The sequence below is a fragment of the Trichosurus vulpecula genome, chromosome 1 (assembly GCF_011100635.1).
Source record: "Trichosurus vulpecula isolate mTriVul1 chromosome 1, mTriVul1.pri, whole genome shotgun sequence".
In the NCBI taxonomy this organism is placed as follows: Eukaryota; Metazoa; Chordata; class Mammalia; order Diprotodontia; family Phalangeridae; genus Trichosurus; species Trichosurus vulpecula.
Genome location: NC_050573.1, coordinates 225,205,195 through 225,227,360, shown reverse-complemented (window position 1 = coordinate 225,227,360; position 22,166 = coordinate 225,205,195). Strand labels below are relative to the sequence as shown.

The window sequence follows — 22,166 nt, the reverse complement described above, 5'->3', positions numbered from 1 at the left end:
GTGGAGAATGGAATTGGTGCTGAAGAATGGGGGGAAAACTGATCTTCAAAAAAGAGAAGAGAATGGAATCTACAAACTATGTCTGTGAGCCTGACTTAAACATTCTAGATTATATTATCAAAAGGATAGTGAGTAGATGTTTTGTGAAAAACTAGAAAAGGAAGTGATCATAAAAACAGGCATAGTTTCAGCAGAGTTACGCCAGACTAACCCTCATTTCTAGTTACCAGCCTAGGAGATCGGGTGATGTTGAGCTTCCCTAGATTTTAGGTTTGATAAAGAATCTCATGCTATTGTTTAGAAAAAGATGGAAAGATATAGACTAGGAAATAAGTGGATTTGGACCTGCTCAGATGGCCAGACCCAAAGAGCAGCCATTCATTAGTGGCTCTATCATAGAAGGTCTCCGGTGTAGTGCCCTAAGGATCGATGTTTAGACTTGTGCTGTTTAATATATTTCACCAATAACTTGAAGTTGATATTTACATAGTGTTTGGAATTTTACAAGGTGATCGCTTTATAATACATACGTGCATATGTAAAATTTCATTTGATCCATACAATCCTGCCAAGTGCTACTATTATTCCCATTTTACAGATGAAACTGAAGCTAAGAAGTATTTAACCTCTTGCTCAAGGTCATAGAACTAGTGTCTAGGATTTCAACTAAGGCTCCTTACTGTAAATTTAGCATTCTATGCACTGCACCACCTACCTGCCTCTAAATAAAGGCATGCTCATCACATTTGCCTATGATAACAAAGCTGAGAGGGTTATCCAATACAACAAATGACAGGATCGAAAAAGATCTTGGAGGATTGAGCTCAGTCTAATAAGATGAAATGAAATAGGGTAAATGTAAAGTCTTTTACTTTGTTATAAAAATCATCTTCACAAATACAAGATGGGAGAGGCATGGCAAGACAGCAGTTCACCTGGAAGAGACCTGCAGGTTTTAGTGCACTTTCCAAGCTCAATGGAAGTCAACTGTGCAATGTCAGCAAAGCCAGCTGATGCAATCTTTGATTATCGTATAGTCATTGTTCAGAGCCAACTTAGTCCCAGTATGTCCTTTCCTGGTACACTACATCTAGAATAGTGTGTTCAGTTCAGGGCACCATATTTTAGGAAGGACACTGATAAGCTGGAGGCTACCCAAAGTGTCATAAAGATGGTTAGTCAGTCAACGGACATTTCTTAAGCACAACGTGGTGCCAGGTACATGCTAAGTGCTGGGGATATAAGGAAAGGTGAAAGGCTATAAATCTCTCTCGATTTGGGGTCATGTGAGAATCAGGTGAAACATGTTTGGCAGGGAGACTCAGGGGAGCAGGTGGAAAACTATCTTCATGTATTTAAAGGATTATTATGTAGAAGAGAACATTTAGTAAGATTTATTCTGAATGACTCCAGAGGATTAAATAGGGAACAAAGATGAACTGCAAAGAACAACTTTCTAACAAGTGGAGCTATTCAAAAGAGATGGCCCTCTAGAGGTGGATTCTTCTTACTGAAGATGTTCAAGGCTGGATGACTATTTGTCATCTATGATGTAGAGGTGATTTTTCCTCAGGCATGAGTTGGGCCAGATGGCATTTGAGGTCTGTTCTTGTGCAGTTGTGAAATGGTGATTAGGAACTCATTATTCCCAGTCAGTGCATACCATTCTTAGTTCCAAAAATAAGTTTACCCTTAAATTGAGCCTAAATTTGTCTTCATATAATTTCCAACTATGGTTTAATTCTGCCTTCAGGAGCCAAGCAGAACAAATCCAATCCTTACTCTTCCACATCAGCCTTGTAAGTACTTTATGTATCTCCTGTCTACTCCTCAAGGTTAGACAGCCCGTGTTTCTCCCATCAGTCCTTGAATGCCAGTCCCTAGTCCTCTTACCATCACAGTCAACCCCTAGCTTGTCAATACCCCTAGAAAATGTGGTGCCTAGAACTCAACACAATACTTGAGATTTTTGCAGAGTATAGTGACATAAGCTCCCTTACTCTGGACACTACTTGTCTCTTAATCAGCCTAAGATCATTTTACCTCTTGACTTCTGTTGAGTGTATGACCGACTAAAACCTAAAGTCTTTTTCACATGAACTGTTTTCTAGCCATGCCTTCTCTATTTCAGTCATCTTTACTTAAGTTCACTTCATTAGCTTGTTGTCCAGTCTGTCCAGATCTCTGTCTTGATGGTAATGCCTCCCAGCTTTGCGTCATCTGCAAATTTCGCATGTTTATTAAAACATGCTATTTATGTTGTCACAGAAATCACTGACCTAAAAATAGTGTCAGCACCACTGTAATCTATATTGCTTCATTTCTTCTCTCCTCACAAACAGGATTAGAACTACTGGTCCCTGACAGGTTCCTCTATTCATCAAAATGCAAACAGCAGCTAGAATAAAATAACAAAAGCTGCCTCCATCTCTATTAAAATGCCATCTTAATGTCAGTCACTATTTGTAAAAGCTCATAGACAAACTAATTTAAAAAAAATGAAGATGAGCAATCTTTTAACAAAACGCACAGAAGGCAACACATCAGTTTAAAAAAAATATTTAATGCTGCCCAAAACGTATAAAAATACAGTAAGAATGGCAGTACATTACAAAGTAGTCTCTCCTAATTTGTTCCTTTTACATCTTTCTACAGTTCTTCCAAGCATTTAAAAAACACTTAATACATCAAATTTATAAGTTTTGCAAAGTCTTCTTGCTGGTGGGTGTTCTTCGTCCCCTGGATGTATAGTTTACGTTGTAAACAGATAACTGTGAGGCACTCTAGAGATTTATCAAACCTCACTTTGATTCCCGGAGAGGGCTTCAGGTCTTGCTTTGCATGTCAATGGTTCAAAATTTATAGCTTCAGAACATTCACAGATCATGGAGATTTAGGTGTCAGTCAATCTCGGCCTACAACATATAATACAAAACAAAGTCACCAATCTGGTACAAATTTAACCCCCTCCCCCCGACATGGATACATACAAACACATGACTTACAAGAACTTAAAAAAAAAAGGCAACCAAAAAGTGTTCCAACATTCCACATTCAATCATAGGACTAATTGTTTCAGTTGTCTGTGGTAAAATTGTTCATCTTTCTCTTGGCTAGAAAATGGTGGTGCTATGAGGTGAGCTTATATCAAAGCACTGTAATTTAGATTCCTCTTTGCAAATTACCACCAAAAATCTTAGAGAAGCCTACCTTTTCCAGTTCCTCTCAAAATCACATAATAGTCCTCATGTGACATATTGCCAGGTGGGCTTTGTAAAACTAGGCCCCTGCAGTAGTTTATCAAGATTAGTGTTTGCCCAATTTCCTAATATTTGGGGGCTTAACATATAATGTTAATGCAATAGCAGTGTTATCAATGTGAGTGTAAGATGTTTATATTCTTAAAAATGTATTGTTTTTTACTAGCAGTCTTGCTTCTTTTTGGCAAATAATACTAATGATAATCAGAGAATTTAGGTTTCTAATGTCACAGATTGTATTTATATTACAAATGATTAGTGTAAAAAATAGACAAAGACAAAAATAATCAAGATATTTATTATACTCAAAGTCAAAGCTAAAACAAATAAGCAAGAGAGCCCAAACTAGTATTGATAGCTGAAATGACTTTCAAGATAGGTATAGACAGAGACTAGACCTGTGATTTCAATGGCAAAGGTAACTCTGAGGAAATTTCCTCTGCTCTGCAGGATGACATTTTCTCTGCAACTTAAATTAGTCGGTCAGTCAACATTTATTAAGTGCCTAGTATGTGCCAGGTACTGTGTTGAGCCCCAAGGATACAAAAAGCCATCTTGAGTATGGAGATGTGAATTGCCTTGCATTACACAGCCAATGTCTGTCAGAGGGCAGGATGAAACTAAATCTTCCTGATTTCAAGGTTGGCTCTCTATCCAGTACGCCATGCTGCTGCTCACTTTAAGAGAAACTCTACTACTTTCCTGAAGATTTGCAAACCACCCAATTTTATTCAGGTTAATGCTACTGCCTACCCCTGCAAAAATGCAAATATCCCCCACTACAGTATCTTTAAAAAAATGAAGATATCACACTCACAATTTGAACAATCAAGCCCCCTAAAGATTAAGACCTACTTCATTCTGCCTACCCCACCCCTCTCTTTTTCTGAACTAGGCATCTCCAGCTTTGACATGCTTAGAAAACTTCCTTTGCTCTGCTATTTGAACATGGCCAGGCAAATCTTTAATGGAAACTCTCATCTTTAAACTGTTGATTCAAGTAACACACACTTTGGATGATTAACAGATGAATCTCCCAAGAATCCTCAGTGTCTAAAATGGCACTTATAATAAGACAAGGCCAAATAGTCGTAAAGAGTAACTTGTATTCATTTCCCAGGTAGCCACTAAATACAAAAAGTGTATAAAGGAATAACATTAAACAAACTCTTTTTGATTCAGAGACCACTGTAATGGTGGGCAAGTTTTATTCTGGTGGAACTGTTTCTCTTTTAAGTGTGTAGAACTATGGTTCTATAAAAAATTACTATTTGGGCCAGTTTGAGTTTCAACAAATGGTGCTATTTGTAATGGCCTTTGCTTCACTCTTGATCCAGTTCAGATCTTTAAGTTTAAATATTTCATGCATCTATCTACTACATTTAAAAGAGTCTGGCAGATACATTGTGGCAAAGATAGAGGTCATTAAAAAAACTACAGCCCCATTAATTTTTCTCTATTGGTATGTTGTAGGGAGAGGTCTGTAAGATTAAATAAAAGTTAGATGGGTTAGTCAAGTTTTTAAAATATTTTATTTGCAAGAAAGACAAAGCATACTACTTGTTAATTTTTTATTTTAAGTTACTACTTTATTTCTCACAAGGGAAAATAAAATAGCAAGTTGAATTAAATCAAACTAAACTAAATGTGGTTAGTGATTCTTGTATTTGGATAAAGTGTTTATGCAAGACACTTACTGCATTAAACCATACATTTTCCTTAATCTGGAATACCATAGCAACATAATATACTAATGGAAAATCCTACTCTCTGGTTTAAATCTGAAACAAGAAAGAGTCAAATCTTACACAGGGGGAATTTTCGTCCCTGGTTATTTATGCAAAGCCCTCACTAGAATGATGACAAAGCACAAAAATCCCTAAGCATTGTTTTATATAGGAAAACCTGCCCTGACTCTTTCCTAAGTCAAAGACAAAGTATCCTAAGGTTTATTTTATGGTAGTGTGAAGAATTGAACAGAATTATGACTGCATATTTTGTATAAATATTATTGTCAAGTTAGACGTTTGAGATGTGATGAGGAAAAATATATTCATCATTTTCTTGAAATAGAATGTTAAGTTAAAAAAACGTCAATGTTGTCCTAAATTAAAAACCTCAAATAATATACTTATTAAGTAACTAGGACCAATCAGAGATGACTATGTAATGTATGCAGCTGTAATGACCAATCTTCTATTCCATACCAAATGTAAAACCAATTGCCTGAGTAGGAGAACTGAATTGAAAGGCAGCATTTTTCAACTATTTGTCCTTAATGGTACTGTGTGTTCCAAGTCTGATGATGGACAGGGGCATTTCAAAATTTTTCTTATTTGAGTTGTCAGTGATAATACCAAAGCCCCTTGGACAAAGTTTATTATGTGAATCAGTGACTACACTGAAAAATGCTACTGACTGGGGAAAATAAAAGAGACTACAGGAAAAAGGATCAGAAATGACTGTAAAAAATAGAATGCTCCCCAAAGGAAAATAAAAATCTTTCAAGGATCCAAGTGGCAAAGAGGACAGCATTTATCTGGAGACTAGGGGAAGAAAAATCCTGTGGAGAGTCACTCTTGAGGAGTTCTTAGAGCAGTGTAACTCTTAAAGACAGAAAAGTCTTGTTGCTGAGGAGGAAGTATCAGGGCTCAAAACACACAGAATTTTAAGTAAATCTCATTCTAAGAAAGAACAATGAAAGTAAAAGAACTTAAATTTCCTGGATTATCCACTAATTCACTGGGCCAGTGCTAAACACATAGTAGGCATTCAATAAATAACTTGATGAGTCCAGTTGCCCCGTTAAACCAGATTGATGAGATAGTACACAAAATAAACATTAAAATATTTTTGCACTTCAATGAAATAGCCCTGATGATTTTCCACTTTGTCTTTAGCAAGGAAGCAACTTGTGAAGTCATCCCTAAATATTATTTCCCCCCAAAAGATACACATAACAAATAGCAAACTCAAGCAACAAAACTGTAGAAAAACACGAATGAAAGTTTTCTTTAGCCCCACAATAAGAGATGGTCCAATAGATATCCAGACATTTGAATTTAAAGTCATTAAGACTTGGTTTTCTACTACTGTCTAAGTTCACAAGCTAGAAATAAAAAAATGTCCTGTTGCATGCACATTAATCTAAAATTTTGTCTAAAGGTAAAACAGCTATTTTCATTTGGTTATCATTTAAATGCGAAACAAAAATGAACCCCCCCCAAAACCCCAAAAACAAACCCACCCTAAAATACAGACTACTAAAGGCATGAAATACCACCATGATTGCTATATGTTTAAGATATAGATCTGGTTTTTGTGAATACACACCTCTGTTAAGTCCAAACTGGCAGTACTTGCAACACCTGGGGTCAGGAACAAAAAGCAGAATCCACCAACCAGTTAGATACAATCTATGAGGTTTTATTGACTGCTCATTCTGCCCTAGATTGAATTGAAGGATGTGGCTAATCTTGTATGGCCCTGAATGGAGCCATAATACATGGCTATTATCTTCCACTTAATTATGCCCATCTTATTCTCCACTCAACTGTCTCTACCCAGGCTTGGACTTTATAGAAAGTGTAGAAGGGGTGAACTTGGGTATATAGAACTCCAATTCCTATTTGAGGTATTAGTCCTAAAATATCACGATAGTTGGTTTATATGGCTTAAAAAAGAAAAGATGTTCACAGATTTCTCTTAAGGTCAAAAATAAAATTCAAGGGAAAATATTAATTTCTGGTGTTCAGTGTACAATAACATAGCATAGCTGTTCATGTGTCCTTTGTAGCCTCCTATAAAATGAGGAATATTCTGGAAATGAATTCACCGATGTGAATTTAAAATGTATAGTGGACAGTAAATAAGATACTTGTAAATCCCATCAAAACTTCAGGTTTGGATCCATCATAATCATAAAGCATACATTTACACATGCAAAAATGCTTCTCAGTTTTCTGAGAATGGTTTGACTCTAATCCTTGAATGTCATTTTAGGAATTAACAGCAAGAGCTCAGTGGAGCGGAGTCAATTGATGCTGAAAGCAAATAAGTAATTACTGCAAAAAGTGAAGTACTCTATTATACAAACTAACTACTTTTATAATGTAGTTTTTTTTAAAAGTCAGTGCAGATTTATACAGATGTTATTCAGGACAAAAGAGGACAAGAATAGCACAGATAAATAAGTGAAATGGCCCCATATTATTATGTAAAGCAAGTTATGACCACTGCATGACAGAACTTTTATTAGAGCTATCATTAAATGGGTAACTTGACGAGCATAGGGCCTGGGACATAGTAAATAAGTACTTAAGAAAACTTGTTGACTGGACTTCACTAATCATTGTCACCTCCTTTCCTTTCTCCTGACCATCCTTTGGTAGAGATGCTAAAAGAGCATGGGATGAACTAGGGTACACACAAAGAAAAGCAAGAGGCAAAGCATTTGGATTATTCCCCAAACCTTCTGAACGTGTAATGAATGTTAACTAATTTGTGTAATCAGAATTCTTTGACAAATCACTTTCTTTACCCTCTCAATAACTCATTAGAATTGGAACATGGCTACTAACCTAAGTAGATCAAGCAGTTCAAAACAGAAAGAAGTGCATTCTATACCAGTTGCAAATTCCATAAAGAAATGTAGAAAGAATTAATAGTCATTAGGCAAAAAGTGGCCTTTGATAAAATTTATTATCACTTCATTTGTTTTCTTAGCCAAAAGAAAACAACATTGACTTGCATTAGAGACGTGGCATAGAAGGGATCAGAAAAGGAGGTGGGCTGATTATAACAGTAAGAATACAGGATAACACACAGCCTGAGCATTGTACTGGGATTCATAAAAACCTTAAGAGAGCAAGAGGAAAGTTTCCATTATATTGGATTGACCTTTATGGCAGATTTGTAGGAATGTGTTGATGACAACTGCCCAAGATAAGGCACGACTGGGGAGAGATCTGCACCAAAAAAGGAAGTAGTCACATTGATAAAATCATGGATCCATCTGACCACTTCTTGCATTAGGCCAAACACTATGACCAAGAGTCGATAGAAAAGTACCCAGATACAAAATGGAAAATGGAGTGAAGAGCCACTCTGAGAAACAAATCAAACCATTGTTTATTCTCCTTACTTCTTGAACCTAAGGAACCGATTCTAGTTAATCAAAATTGAACTATAGGGTTAATTTACTATAACTCTGTAATATCTCATGAAAATAAAAATAAGTCTCAGGAATATTAATTTTAAAAAATGAAATGTCTATCTTCAATTGTAAACGCCTAGCTCAGAATATAAACTTCTAGATGATAATGGTTCATAGATTTAGAACTATAAGGAACTTTGGATCTCATGAAATCCAACATCCTCATTTTCCCAGACAGGAAAACTAAAGGTCTGAAGGTCAAAGAGGTAGAAAATATCTGAGCTAGAATTCGAACCTAGGTCCTTGAATTTTAAATCTAATATTCTTTCTACTACGATATGCTGGTTATATATATACAATTCTTCATCTAATAAATGCTTCTGTGTTGATGATGGACAAATTTCTAAGAATATTAAAATATTACCACAAACTGTTATGAATTTGTGTTTTGTTCAGTCATTTTCAGTTGTGTCCAACTCTGTGTGTGACCCCATTTGGGATTTTCTTGGCAAAGATACTGGAGTGGACTGCCACTTCCTTCTCCAACTCATTTTACAGATGAGGAAACTGAGACAAACAGAGTTAAGTAACTTGCCCAAGGTCACACAGCTATCAAGTGTCTGAGGCTGGATTTGAACCCAGGAAGAGGACTTTCCCGGCTTCATGCCCAGCACTCTATCTACTGCACCACCTAGCTGCCCTACAAAATTGGTAAATGTTGTTCATGTAAAATCTTTCAATAATGTTTAAAGTTTTGGGGTATTGCTTAGTCAATACCATTTTCCAGGACTTCCACAAGAAAAAATGAACTTACTCCAGGACTTTACTCCTTGTAAGGGCCCACTAGTGAGTTTCTAATATACTAGTTCTCACAAAGGACATGTTACACAAAGTAAACACAAGGAAGAATAAAAAGCAGAGAACTGTGAATTGCTCCAAAATGGGACAGCAGTGTAAATAGTGAAGACATGAATGGATTATAAACCACTCTAAATACACCAAGGGATACTGTCTTTTTAGCACTGACTACCTACATATATACAGGTTCTTATAGATTGAGAGTTACAAGAGAGCTCTGAGACCATCTAGTCTAAACCCTTTACTTTATAGATGAGGAAACTGAGGCACTTAGAGGGGTATGACTTGCCCAAGATCCAGAGCACTGACTACAAATGCAGTGCTTTTCCCATTACTTCATGGAAGTGTTATAAAAATTTTCCTTCAAGAGATCCAACTCCAGTTGGTTGATTAACTAAATCTAATAACATGTAACCTGAGATCCAAATATACTCTGCAAACATTGAATCAAAAGGAGAAAAATAAACCAGGTTGAAAAGCAAGGATACTGCAGGGAATAAATTAGTTTTGGATAATGCCTCAAAATGTATGGTCTTGGCACCAGAACAGATGTAATGTAAAAATGCATACGAAATGCCTCCTGGCTACTCCCTCTTGACTAAAAAGTTTAAAGAAAACAATACTGAATTAGGACACAGGCACAAGTTAAAAAATACTAATTTAATAAGTAGCTGTATCACCTACAATCTATATTAAGTACTTTCAATGTAATTGAACACTTTCAACAATTTCAACTGAAACATTTTAAGATGCTTATCTATACTATCTATATTTCTCAGAAAATTCCAAATATTTGCGATGTAAATTGAAAGTTAACAAAATACAGACAAGCTAAAAGTTGAATGGAATGTTGGAACTTTAATAAAGCTAGCACTCTTAAGAGCATTCTAAACTCTGAACATAGCTTCTAGTAAAACAATGTGCTTTTAAAAGGCAAAGGTATTTTTTTTTCTCCCAACAATCTCATTAAGAATTTAAAGGGACACGGTCAGGCTGTAAAATTAATCTTTTAACCAAATATTTCAGAGAACTTTAAAATTCACTTGGGAACATAAAAGATTAAGCCAAATGTTCACATTTCATTCAGTTTAGGAAAATGAGACTAAGGACTGGAGTTAACTTGTGGCTAATATTTTACTTCTTCAATGTCATGCATTACCCTCAATTATAGTTTTAGTGTATTATCACTGAAATTCTTATGAAAATATTTTTATAATGAACTATAGAAAAATAAATTTTATACAGGTTTACATTTTGGATTGAGAGTTACCTGACAGTGTCCCTGTAAGCAGCATTTTTCTTTAAATGTTTTTTGGGGCATTGCTTTTGGTTTATTCTTCAGTGTGGGAAATAGCAAAACATAATGGAATGCAAGCTATACAGTAAAAATTGCTTTGTCAAACTTTCAGTTACTAATACCAAATCTCTACTAATAATGAAAATTCACATGGTACATCTAATTCAATGCACAAATCAGAACATTCAGTTCCAAAATAAAATTTTTGGGGTGTAACAGATCTTTTCAAACTGGGCTTTTTTTCAAAAGTACAGTTAACTACAAAAGGATCAAATAGGCAGTTATAAAATATTATTTATCCTAAGAATATAAAATGTTGATGCCCATGTTGAGAATACATTACACATTATGCACATCTTTAAGGATCATTTGTTTCAATGTAGATAAAACCACAATGTTTATTGCTTGTATCAGGCATGTGAATTAAAACCTAGACAATCTACATAGGTATGCCCTCTGGCCAAGGTTTTTTTTTTTTTTCCCCCAGCTTAATTTGGTGAAATGTAACTTTTTACCTGTATCAACACATTTGCAAAAAAAAAATTATAAACTTTTCTTGAAAACAAACATTAACATCTTTATTTTATATAGCAGTTTACAGTTTGGTTTTCAGAAGTACCTGCAGGTCAAAGTCCTGAGATGTTGACTTGTGACTGATTTCCATCACTTATCTGGTTGGTGTCTATTCTACTACGCCATTTTCAGGTACGAGTAGGGAGCTTGCTGCTAAGAGACAAAGCCCTAGCAATTAACTGCAGCAGCAACTCAATCAATTACTAGTGCAGAAGCTTGCTGTGCAAATTAAGGCTTTACTTGTAAGGAATGCTGCTGAGAATACAATGTCCAGCAAGCAAAAGCGCCAACCAAAATGATTGTACCAAACCCCATCTTAGCGAGAATAGGTTTCCAATATAACCACCTTTTTCTTTTTCGTTCAGTCTCACTTAGCCTCTGTTTCATCTGCTGCACCTTTTGAGCTGTGTTAGCTTTTCTGTCCTCTCGGTATCGTTTGCGAACAGCACTATAAAGAAATACATAAGCAAACTAGTTAGTTGAAATTTACTGTCAACTCAAGACAAAAGAAACAGAGCAAAGAAAAATGCCTCCCACAATATACTAATTCCATAGATAATTCCATAATTCCATGCTTTATATAAAGCACTTGAAGAAAACAAAAAACCCTTGAGACTCCAAATTACCTTTATACTTAACGTGAAAAATGCAATCAACTTCTAGAATAGTTTTATAACTCACTGTGATCTCTAAACTGAAGCCAAAGCTTTGCAAAGGAGGAGACTTTTGTAGAGTGTGTGTTTTGTTTTGGTTTTTTGTCTGGTGGTGGTTTTTTTTTTTAAATCTAGACTAAGGAACAGGAGTTTAAGTATAACAAAAAGAACCGAAAGCACTCTTTAATGTTCAGGTTTATCTTTTTAGGATTTTCATCATCTTTTTGAAGCTCTGACTTTCTGAAGTTTACATTTAGTTGACATTTCCCTGTTCCTTCCTAACCTTGTTTTAATGAAAACCCTTCAGTTCTAAGACATTCTATGAGAGAAGCTGCAAGAAAAGTTTTTCTTTCCTTAAATTCATTACAAATCTGAATAACATAGCTTAAGGATTCTGGGTATATAAGGACTATTGCCAGTCTGAGATACCAAGAACAGGTAAATCTTGGCCATTTAATTTACAAAGGAAGAAGGATTAATGCAAAGACCACTGAATTTGGTAGTTAAGAAGCCTGGATTCAAACACTGGCTCTGATATATACAAATTCAATGAATTTCAAATCAACTTAATTTCTCTAAGCCTGTTTTCTCATAGAGATAATAATACTTAATTTACACCAAAGAATACAACAGTAAGGCAAATAGTTTATAAATCTTAAAATGGAAGAATAATTTGATTGCACAACCTAATTTGTGAACTAGAACTTTCTCAGCTTCTCTCTAAAGAGAAATACAAAGTATAACATGTATATAATGAATATAACATCTCAGCATGAAAGTGACATGGCTGAATTCTCTAGATCCTCCATAAAAGACCTTGTGAAGAAGGGGACATGCAGACATCTAACTCATACGACAAGATATCGTATATAAGCTTATGAATACATGATGTGACTCTTTGGTAGTTTGAAAAGAATGCTGAGTTTTGGGAGATGTGGCTTTGATCCATTTCCTTATTTCTAACCTAGTGTATCCCCCCTTTCACTCTCCCTTCTCTTTCACCTCTTAAATCCCTCAGAATACAACCAATCCACTCCTAAGACCAGTTTTTCTTATTTAACTCCCTCAAAACCCTTTTAAGACATGGTTCCGAATGTTTCTTCTCCTCCATTCGAATGTTTGTACCACCCATCATCCTACAGCTCCTTCCAAATGCTCAAATCCATTTACCTTTCTAAGTTCCTCTGGAATCTTGTGTTTTTATTTCAAAGTTCCTGTTCACTTTTGGTTCTTTCTTTAGGAATGCTTCAAAATCTTTCATTTCATTACAAATCCATTTCCCCCATACAACTATATTCAACTCAGCAGGGTAAGTTATTGTTAGTTGTCTTTAGCCTTTTGGAATACTGTATTCCAAAATGCTTCTCATTTGTAATGGAACCTACCAAGTCTTATGTGAACCTAACTATAGTTTCTTAGAACCGGAATGCTTTCTTTCTGTATGTATTTTAACTTTTTTTCAGTTTGTTGTGGGAGATCTGGATTGTGACTGACATTTCTGGGATTTCTTCTTTTGGGGTTCCTTCAGGGGGTGATTTTCAGTCTTTACTTCGCTCTTTAGTTTTAACACATCTGGGAAGTTTTCATTTATGATTTTTTGATATACAGTGTCTAAGCTTTAAAAAAAATCTTGATGTCCAGGAAGTCTAATGATTCTTTAATGATTCTAGGTCAAGTGTTTGTGATTAGATAGCTTACATTTTAAAAAATACTCTGTCAATCTTGATTTTGTTCTAATATTTCTTGCTGATTCATAGAGGCACCGATTTATCTTGCGTCCATTCTAGTTTTCAGGGATACCTTTTCTTGGTAAGATTCACTATTTTTTCTTCCAAGCTACTTATTCTCCTTCAAATTCTTTCCTTTAGAACTTTCCCCCCACTTCTTATCTCATGCTTCATTATTTCTAGTTATTTACATAGTGGAAAACTTATTTTCCCTTTGCATCTCTGCCTACGGTTGTTATGGAGTTATGATTTGCAGTATTTTTTTATACTAGTTGGTCTTTTTTTGGATTTACTTGTGTCTCCAGCATGCATTTAGTTCCTGAATTGGGGCTTTGGGCCAATGGCCAAGCTCCACCCCTTGTTGTATTTTTGTGTGAGGTGGTGGTGGTGGTGGTGGTGGTGGTGGTGGTGGTGTCCATAATTCACATTTATATAGCATCTTAAGATTTATAAAGCACTTTCCTTGAAATGGTCCTGTGAGATAGGCAATACAAATATCAATATCCCACTTTACAAATGAGAAAACAGGCTCAGAAGTGAAATTACTTGTCCATGGTTACATATTTAATTAAGTATCAGCCCTGGCACTTGAACACAAGTCTTCTGCTCCTAAATTCAGCCCTCCTTTCACTATACCGTGACACCTCTTCTCATTAACTGTCCTTTACCCTATAGGTAATAGGTAATCAATCAAAGTATTTTGACATAACGATAATAGCTAACATTTATAGTCCTTTAAGGTTGCATCTTTCAAACCTTATCTCATTCCATCCAGAAAGGTGACAAATACTAAGTTCTATTATAGGAAGAAGAAATTAGCATCTAAATAGGATGGATCTGAGAAGAATGAATACATGAAACAAGTTGAGAGACTACTGATTTGGGAATTAGGTGGCAAGGTCTAGGATGGTAGCAGTGTATATGAAAAGGACAGGACATAGGCAAGAAACATTGTAGAGAAATAACAGGGCTTGTGCTTAACTGGATATGATACAGAGGGAAGAAAAACAGTCATAGATGTTGGTTTTAAGGCTGAGTGAATCTAAGAATGGCAGGAAAAAACATAGAAATAGGTAAGTTTATAGGGGGAAGGGCAAAGAAGAACAGTTCAGTATAGATATGGCAAACTTAAAAAGCTAAAGAGATATTCAAATGGAGATGTTTAGTAGGCAGTTAGAAATCTGGGTTGAGAAGAAAAAGCCCAAGAAGTAGGAGAAAAACCATAATACTATAGTTCCACTTAATTCACTTCAAAGTGAAAACTGAACTTCAAGTGCCTACTAAGGACAGCACTGTGTGTAAAAAGAAAAAAACAGGACATTCATGGCTCTCAAGGAGATTAGGAATGGTGACAAACAAATTGAACAATTAAAAAAAATCCACAAAAAATTAGGATGATAAACACTAGCCAGAACAGAAAAAGAAACAAAGCAGAGTACCAATACAACCATCATGACCTAGACCAGGACTATTTCTAGCTGAACCCTACTGAAAAAGATGAGAACACGATAATAATAATAATAATAATAATAATAATAATAATAAAAATGAAATAGCATAAGTACCAGAAATAGTATAGATGGAAAAAAATAAGACAAATAATGCAAGATATTTTCAAATGGACAAAGGATATATTTGAATAATTGAAGCAAGAATTAATAGTGGGAAGGAAAATTATAAGCACATATAAAAGCTTGTGGAAATGAAGAATTAAAATGCTAAGAAGGACTAGGAATAAATAACACTTCCTCACATTTGTATGTACATATGTATAGAACTTTAAGGTTTACAAAGGACTTTGCTCACAAAAACCTTCTAAAGTAGGTAGTGCAAATAAAATTATCCACATGGTACAGATGAAGAAATTGTCTCTTATAGTTCTTTTACATTCTCTATAATACTAGGCATACAGAAGATGCTCAATAAATCAATTTGGAAGTGAGCAGAATAATTTGGAGATGACCTTTAAACTTTGACTCCTATGATCCTACAAAGCAAGATTATTCAAAACAAGTCACTGTCCAATCAATCTGTCTAAACATGCAAAATAAAGCTTGCTTTTTGCTAGCATATTAACTCAATGAAACTTACCTTTCAGTGCTCTCTTCTACTGTATCTTGCATCTTGGTGGAGAGTTCTGTAATGTTTATTTTGTCACTTTTTTCATCTCCTTCGAATCCCACCTTATTCCCATTGTACTTTCCAGTAATTATTGTAGTTGGATGAGGTGGTGAATGCTCATAGTTAGGTGCCTCGTCTTCATTGGAAAGTTCTTTCCACCGCTTCTAAATTGGGAGAAAAGTACAACATGATGGTTAATAAAATACCTCATCTTCATTACAAAGTTCTTTCCACCATTTCTAAAAGGGAAGAAAAGTGCAACATGGAACCTAAAAAAACCCCTCAGTTCAATGTTTCATAAAGTACAATATTAGCCACTTTATTCATTTAAAATGCCTCACCAATTATAATAATGAAGGGTTGGCAACACTTCCTTTCTTCTAAAGCCATTTATCTAAAAAAATTATACTAGAATGTCATGGTAGCGCTTAGAGAAGAATTTAGAGTAAATCAATCAATCAATCAATCTATCTATTTATCTATCATGCCCTTGTCCAAGAGAATTTTGTTACTGAAGTACTAAAGCAATCTCCCACTTTCTAGTGGTAACAAACAGAATATTTGGCATGATCTAGAGTTCCTGATCATACTACAGAGGACAGCCTGATGCTAGGTCATCTGCCAGCTTTTTATCTAAGTGTGCTTCTGCCTGAACTGTCTTACAGTGCACTAGAACTCAAAGACCTGAGAACTGGCCTTTCATTGGATTGGGAAAAACTCCCTTAATATTCCTGGACCCCAACAGCTGACAATAGGGAGCAGCATCCATCACTGCAATTCTTCATTATCACCACTACCACAGTGATAAGCAACAGGAAAAGAATATGAGAACAAGTATAGGCACGCAGAGAAATAGAAACCCGTGTTTCTAGGAATGGCTTAAAGATATGCGTATGCAGGTATATCCTGCAGCCAGAAGGCCATTGTAATTCTTCAAAATAGGACCTAGATAGTTGATAACTTAAGAATTGGTCTAAGCAAGCTGGAAAACAAGAGGGAAATATGACCCCAAAGTCACTAATGAGTAGCTACCCTCTGACCATGCAATATCCCTGAGAGTTCAAAGAGAGAAAAGATCACGTATGTATAAATATGTTCAAAGTAACTCTTTTTTTTGTGGTGACAAAGAAATGGAAACCAAAGGCCTGCTCACCAAATGGAAAATGGCTGAAAAAACTATGGTATATGGCCTTTGAAACAAGAACACCTGAAATCAAGTCCTACCTCTGACACAAACTAGCTCTGTGATTCTGAGCAAGTAACCACATATCTCAGTAGCTCAAGAAACTCTAAGAAATACAATCAGCTGACATCCATCAGTAAGAGGGGGTTTCCATGCCAAATGTTTCCCATAACCACAAAATCACAAATCTAGATTAAAAAAAAAAGTTTTCATAGTTTGAAACTGTTCTCTTGAAATTTCATTTACTATTTGCTTACCAATCCATTTTTTCCTTAAAGAAATTTCAGCTCAGTGTGTGTTTAAAATATCACAAATTATTCATTAAAAATGAAGTTTTTTGTCTCATCTTATGGTGTGGAAGTGAAAAATTCTTGAAGGCCATGATATAAGAATGCAAGTTCTGACAATTTCTACTACATTGGGAAGCCTTTGAATATAGCCTTAGCAACATATTTAAGTTTGCTTTCCAAGGAGGCTAGCTAAGTATGAAAAGGTTCATCATTAACAAGCTGGCTATTTAGTAATAAATTTTTTGGTCATGGCCATGCATGTAACAAAGAAAAATACAAAATGCCCTTTAGCCCTGTGTGACCTTTTTCTGCTTCTATAGATAGCTTCTAATAATTATACAAGTTTTAGGCTATCATGACAGCCTTATTCAGTGACCAAGAAATAGACATATTGCCAGAGGACCTGAAGTATATCAATCTTGGAAGTTGCAGCTATCTGAAAGAATGTCTCACAGGTTCTCCGCAAAGAGAGACAATTAAAAGAACTAGTGGAGTTGGTTTTATCGTGCATCCAAAGGCAAAAAGATTTCATGGAATATTTGGTTATCTACTATTGCCAATGTTAAATTTCTCCAGACACTACTACGAAAATTACTTCAACTATATGTTAACATCTGTAGTACATAGTGAAAAGAAAGAGAAATTCTATAAAGAACCTGTTAAGACCTCAAACTTAAATGGACAAGTACACTGATGCTCATTGACTTCAGTGGAAAAAGGTAGAACTGTACAAAGATAGTAAAGAATATGTTGGAAATGGTTTTGGAGTAAGACATGAGAAAGACCAAAGATTTGTAGGCTACACAGCTTCTGCTTGTATATAGCATGAATACCTTCTTTGAGAAAAAAATCAGAAGGCACTGGGTATAGTGAGCATTGAATGGTACTCCCCCAAATAAAACTCATGTTTATCCATTCCCAAATCAGCTGCCTGTGTACAGTCAAGACTGACAACTTATTAAACAAAGATCAAAATTAGTAATAGCAAAAGGAAAAATGAGGAAAAAAGTTGGTATACGACACAATCATACCTGACTTCCTTAACAAGTGATTAATCCTGACAAATGGAAAAGGGATGGAGAAAAGGATAATGACATTGATTACAATAATTTATATATAAGTTCAATGTAAATCAATAATAACAAAATTAAAAGAGCTATAAAACTGGTTTAGTCAACAAACGGACTTATTTGTTAAGTGGGGCAATATGGTAGTCAAGGGCAACGCTTCTGTTTAGATTATAGACTATTTATAAAATCTTTTAAGAGAAATCATGAATTAAATGTGCGATTAGAAGAAGTGGTGTACTAAATTAGGTGGTAAGAAGAATGACATACTGAAGGTCCAAATGTTCCAGTGATAAACCACCAAAACTCAAAAAGATCTAGAAGGTTCCTTTGTGGTAGATCTATGGAAGAAAATGAATCACACAGGAGAAGAAAGCCTAGATACGTTGTAAGCTCTACCACAAGTCCACTGAAGTAACTTTTTTGTTGGTATAAAAAACATGTGACTTGGCAATTAGAGTCTTTCATCAACAAAGTTCATACAAGACTGCTATATAGCTATGACAAGAAAGATAACTTTGTTCAACAATCCTATGATTATCAATATGAAGAAGTAAAAACAGAGTGACATGTACCAGCCAAAGGTATGCGTCACCAAACAAGTTTGTGAAACAGAGCACAAGACCTGGGAAAGATTCTGAGATGCAGTCATGCTTCTGGCAGATAGTCAGTTCTGCTAGCTGAAAAAAGAGGACCATTACCTAATATTCTATAGTTTGTTAGTTTAACTGATAAGTCTGTTTCCTCATCTCTAAAATGGGGTTCATAATACCTGGCAAGTATGCCTCTCACAGAGTTGTTGTGAAACTTAAATGGAATAACATATATAAAGTGCTTGTTTGTGACAGGCAGCCTGGCACAGTGGACAGACAACTGAACTTGGGCCAGGAAGCTATAGGCTCAAATTGTGCCTCAGAATCTAGTACAAGTCATTTCACCACTCTGAATCTCAAATTTCCCAAGTCTATATCTAAACCTTAAAACAGTACACAAAAATGAGATATCATTATTTTTTTTAATATTTATTTTTATTTTTAGTTTACAATAGACGGTTCTACATAATTTTGAGTTCCAGATTTTCTCCCCTCCCTCCCCAAGACAGCATGGAATCTCATATAACTACCACGAATAACTTCGCATTGAATATGAGATATCATTATAAGATTGAAGCTTGGTTTTTCTGTTGTTCAGTTGTTTCAGACTCTTTGTGACCCCATTTGGGGTTTTCTTGGCAAAGATACTGGAGTAGTTTGCCATTTCCTTCTCCAGCTCATTTTACAAATGAGAAAACTAAGTTAAGTGACTTGCCCAGGGTCACACAGCTAGTAAGTATCTGAAGCCAGATTTGAACTCAGGAAGATGACTCTTCTTGACTCGAGGCCTGGGGCTCTATCCATTGTGCTACTCAGCTACCCTAGTATAATTACTGATGAACAAAAAGGATAACATTCCAATGTCTTCTAATGTCAACAAATTCTGTCACGCACTACAATTCCAAAACTATGTGGATAAGTCAGGATGTGATCAATTTGCAAAATAAAATTAAAGGCCTGGCCCAAATTTGGGTATCCCTAACATTAAAGAGGGTTCGCCCACTCTGATTTAACCTAAAATAATATCTGAACCATCTGTAGCTCTCCAGAAGTCTATATGAAATACAATTACTAATGTCCAGTGGTAGACTATCAACATTAAAAACACAGTAGGACTAAGGTAGCCATTACAATCTTTTTTGTTGTTGTTGTTGTTTTTTGGCAGGGCAATTGGGGTTAAGTGACTTGCCCAAGGTCACACAGCTAGTACATGTGTCAAGTGTCTGAGGCTGGATTTGAACTCAGGTCCTCCTGACTCCAGGGCTGGTGCTCTACTCACTGTACCATTACAATCTTCACAACCTCTCTCTACATAACAATCTAAGTTCATCGCCTCTCACCTGCCTCCTAATTTGTCATCTCTGTCAGCCTCTCCCTTCTCCAAGTGATTTTCCTAAGGTGCATATCCAATCATGTCACTCTCCCTACTTAAGAAGCTCCAATGGCTCACTATTACCTCAAGATCAAACAAGCTCTTCATAACCTAGTCCAATCCAACTTGCTAATTTCAGTATACATTACTGCCCTTTCCACCCTACGTTCCAGCCAAACAGACATTCTTGCTGCTCCAGTCTCTGTATCTTTGCATTGGGGGTGTCCCTCAATGTCTAGAATGCATTCTCACTTCACTCCCACATCTTAGAATTCCACTTCCTTCAAAGCTGCCCTCAAGTAGTCCTTTCTGCACAAAGTCTTTCCTAATCTCTCTAGCTGCTAATGCCATCCCCTGATTTAACATGATTGTTTTATACATAGTCTATATATACTTATTTATGCCATGTTTTCTCCCCCAATAGAATGTAAGTTCCTTGAAGGGACTCTTTCTTTTTTTAATATGTATCCTCAAAGGCTAAAATAGTGCAGGGCACACTGCAGTTGTTTAATAAATGCTCACAGGTTGATTTTTAACAGGATTATGTTTTAGTTTAAACTGAGGAAGTTGCTAGTTACTCTTATAATTTATGGTTTTTCAGGTTTGCTTTGGAAAGGAAAATAATTCTGTTAGTCAAGAGTTTGTCTTTTTTGATAGTACAAGGATAAGAGTCATATTTTAAAATTTTAAACTAGGTCATAGTCTGTTAACATAAAATGATATCTAAGTAACATAAACAACATTTTTTTTTAAAAACAGGAATATAGTCTGTTTCCTCTGCATCATTTTTTTTAAACTAACAGTGAATACTGCACAATTAAGATTTATGTCATTAGATGAAAGAATTGCTATGTATTTATTTCAGTGAGTCCCACTTACAGGAAATTCTAACAACATAATATCTGCTGTGTAAGTCATTATACAATTAACTATCCATAACCATATCTTGTAAAACTGAAATTTATTAAAAACCAGTTTTGCCTTTGTGTTCCCAGTGCTCTGCAGTGTCTGGCATTTAGTAAGAGCTCACTGACATCACTCAGCCACACTGGTGAAAAAGCAGTGAAAACAGGGAGATAAGAGAACAAGAAAACAAATGGCTATTTACATTTGGCTAAAGTAAGGTATCAAATAAGAATGCTAAATAGTTCCCAGAATTTACATGGGTAAATCTGAGGTATTATTTTACCCTTCACTGAAGCTTTGCTTTCTGCTTGGACAAAAGTAAAAAATGCCAGTAAGAGACAATTTATGCCAGAAATAAAATCTTACTGGACAAATTCCCAGAATACAGAACAAATTCTAAATCTGTCATCAAGAAAAGGAGTACCGAATAAGAAAACGATGAACTAGAACACTTAATCTTAGTAAAGAATTTGTAAAAATCTGGAATTCAAGACCTGCTATTTATTTGAAGAAAAAGCAGCTATAGAATACAACTAAGCCAAAAAGAAACTTGCTTGATTTTGACATTGCTTGTTTATGAAGCTAAGATACTAAAGCTTTGCAATGCAACTGAAAGTCCTAGACCTGCGGTTCTCAAAGTTTGGTCTGGGGACTCTGTCCTTGGGGCTCTTCCCTCCCTCTGACTGCAGAAAGTAGACATCTGAGAACTCTCCCATATCTTCCATTTAAGGAACATTCACTTTAGTAGCTCCTATCCAGCTGTAAAACTTCATCTGGTCCCCACACCACATACCTTTCCCCTAGCCTTGAAGTTTCTTTTGTCTTCCCCAGTAGACAGTGAGTTCCTTGCGGGGAGGGACTTTTGCCTTTCTTAAGCATCCTAGTGCTTAACACAGTACCTGGCACAAAAGAGAAGCTTAATAAATGTTTATTGACTGACATGACTGATTGAAGGGGTCCCTGAGACCCTCAAGGGAGTCCCATGAAGTCAAAACTATTTTCATAATATCAAATTGTTTTAATTTCTGATATGGTAAATATCAGTAGATGTAACCCACATAAACAAAAGCTCTATAGGGAAGTCCTCCAGTCCTGAGATAAAAAAGTTCTG

General features: G+C 35.6%; 1 protein-coding gene across 1 annotated transcript in view; it reads right to left on the bottom strand.

Annotated features, from left to right (window-relative positions):
- Window positions 1-2,607: 2,607 nt before the first annotated feature.
- PTPN2 (protein tyrosine phosphatase non-receptor type 2) overlaps window positions 2,608-22,166 on the bottom strand; it is a 92,358-nt gene continuing 72,799 nt past the window's right edge. Inside the window, 3 exon segments of the mRNA XM_036735962.1 lie at window positions 2,608-2,915; window positions 11,490-11,591; window positions 15,615-15,808. Of these exon segments, the coding sequence (XP_036591857.1) occupies window positions 2,894-2,915; window positions 11,490-11,591; window positions 15,615-15,808 (318 nt within the window). The 3' untranslated portion in view covers window positions 2,608-2,893.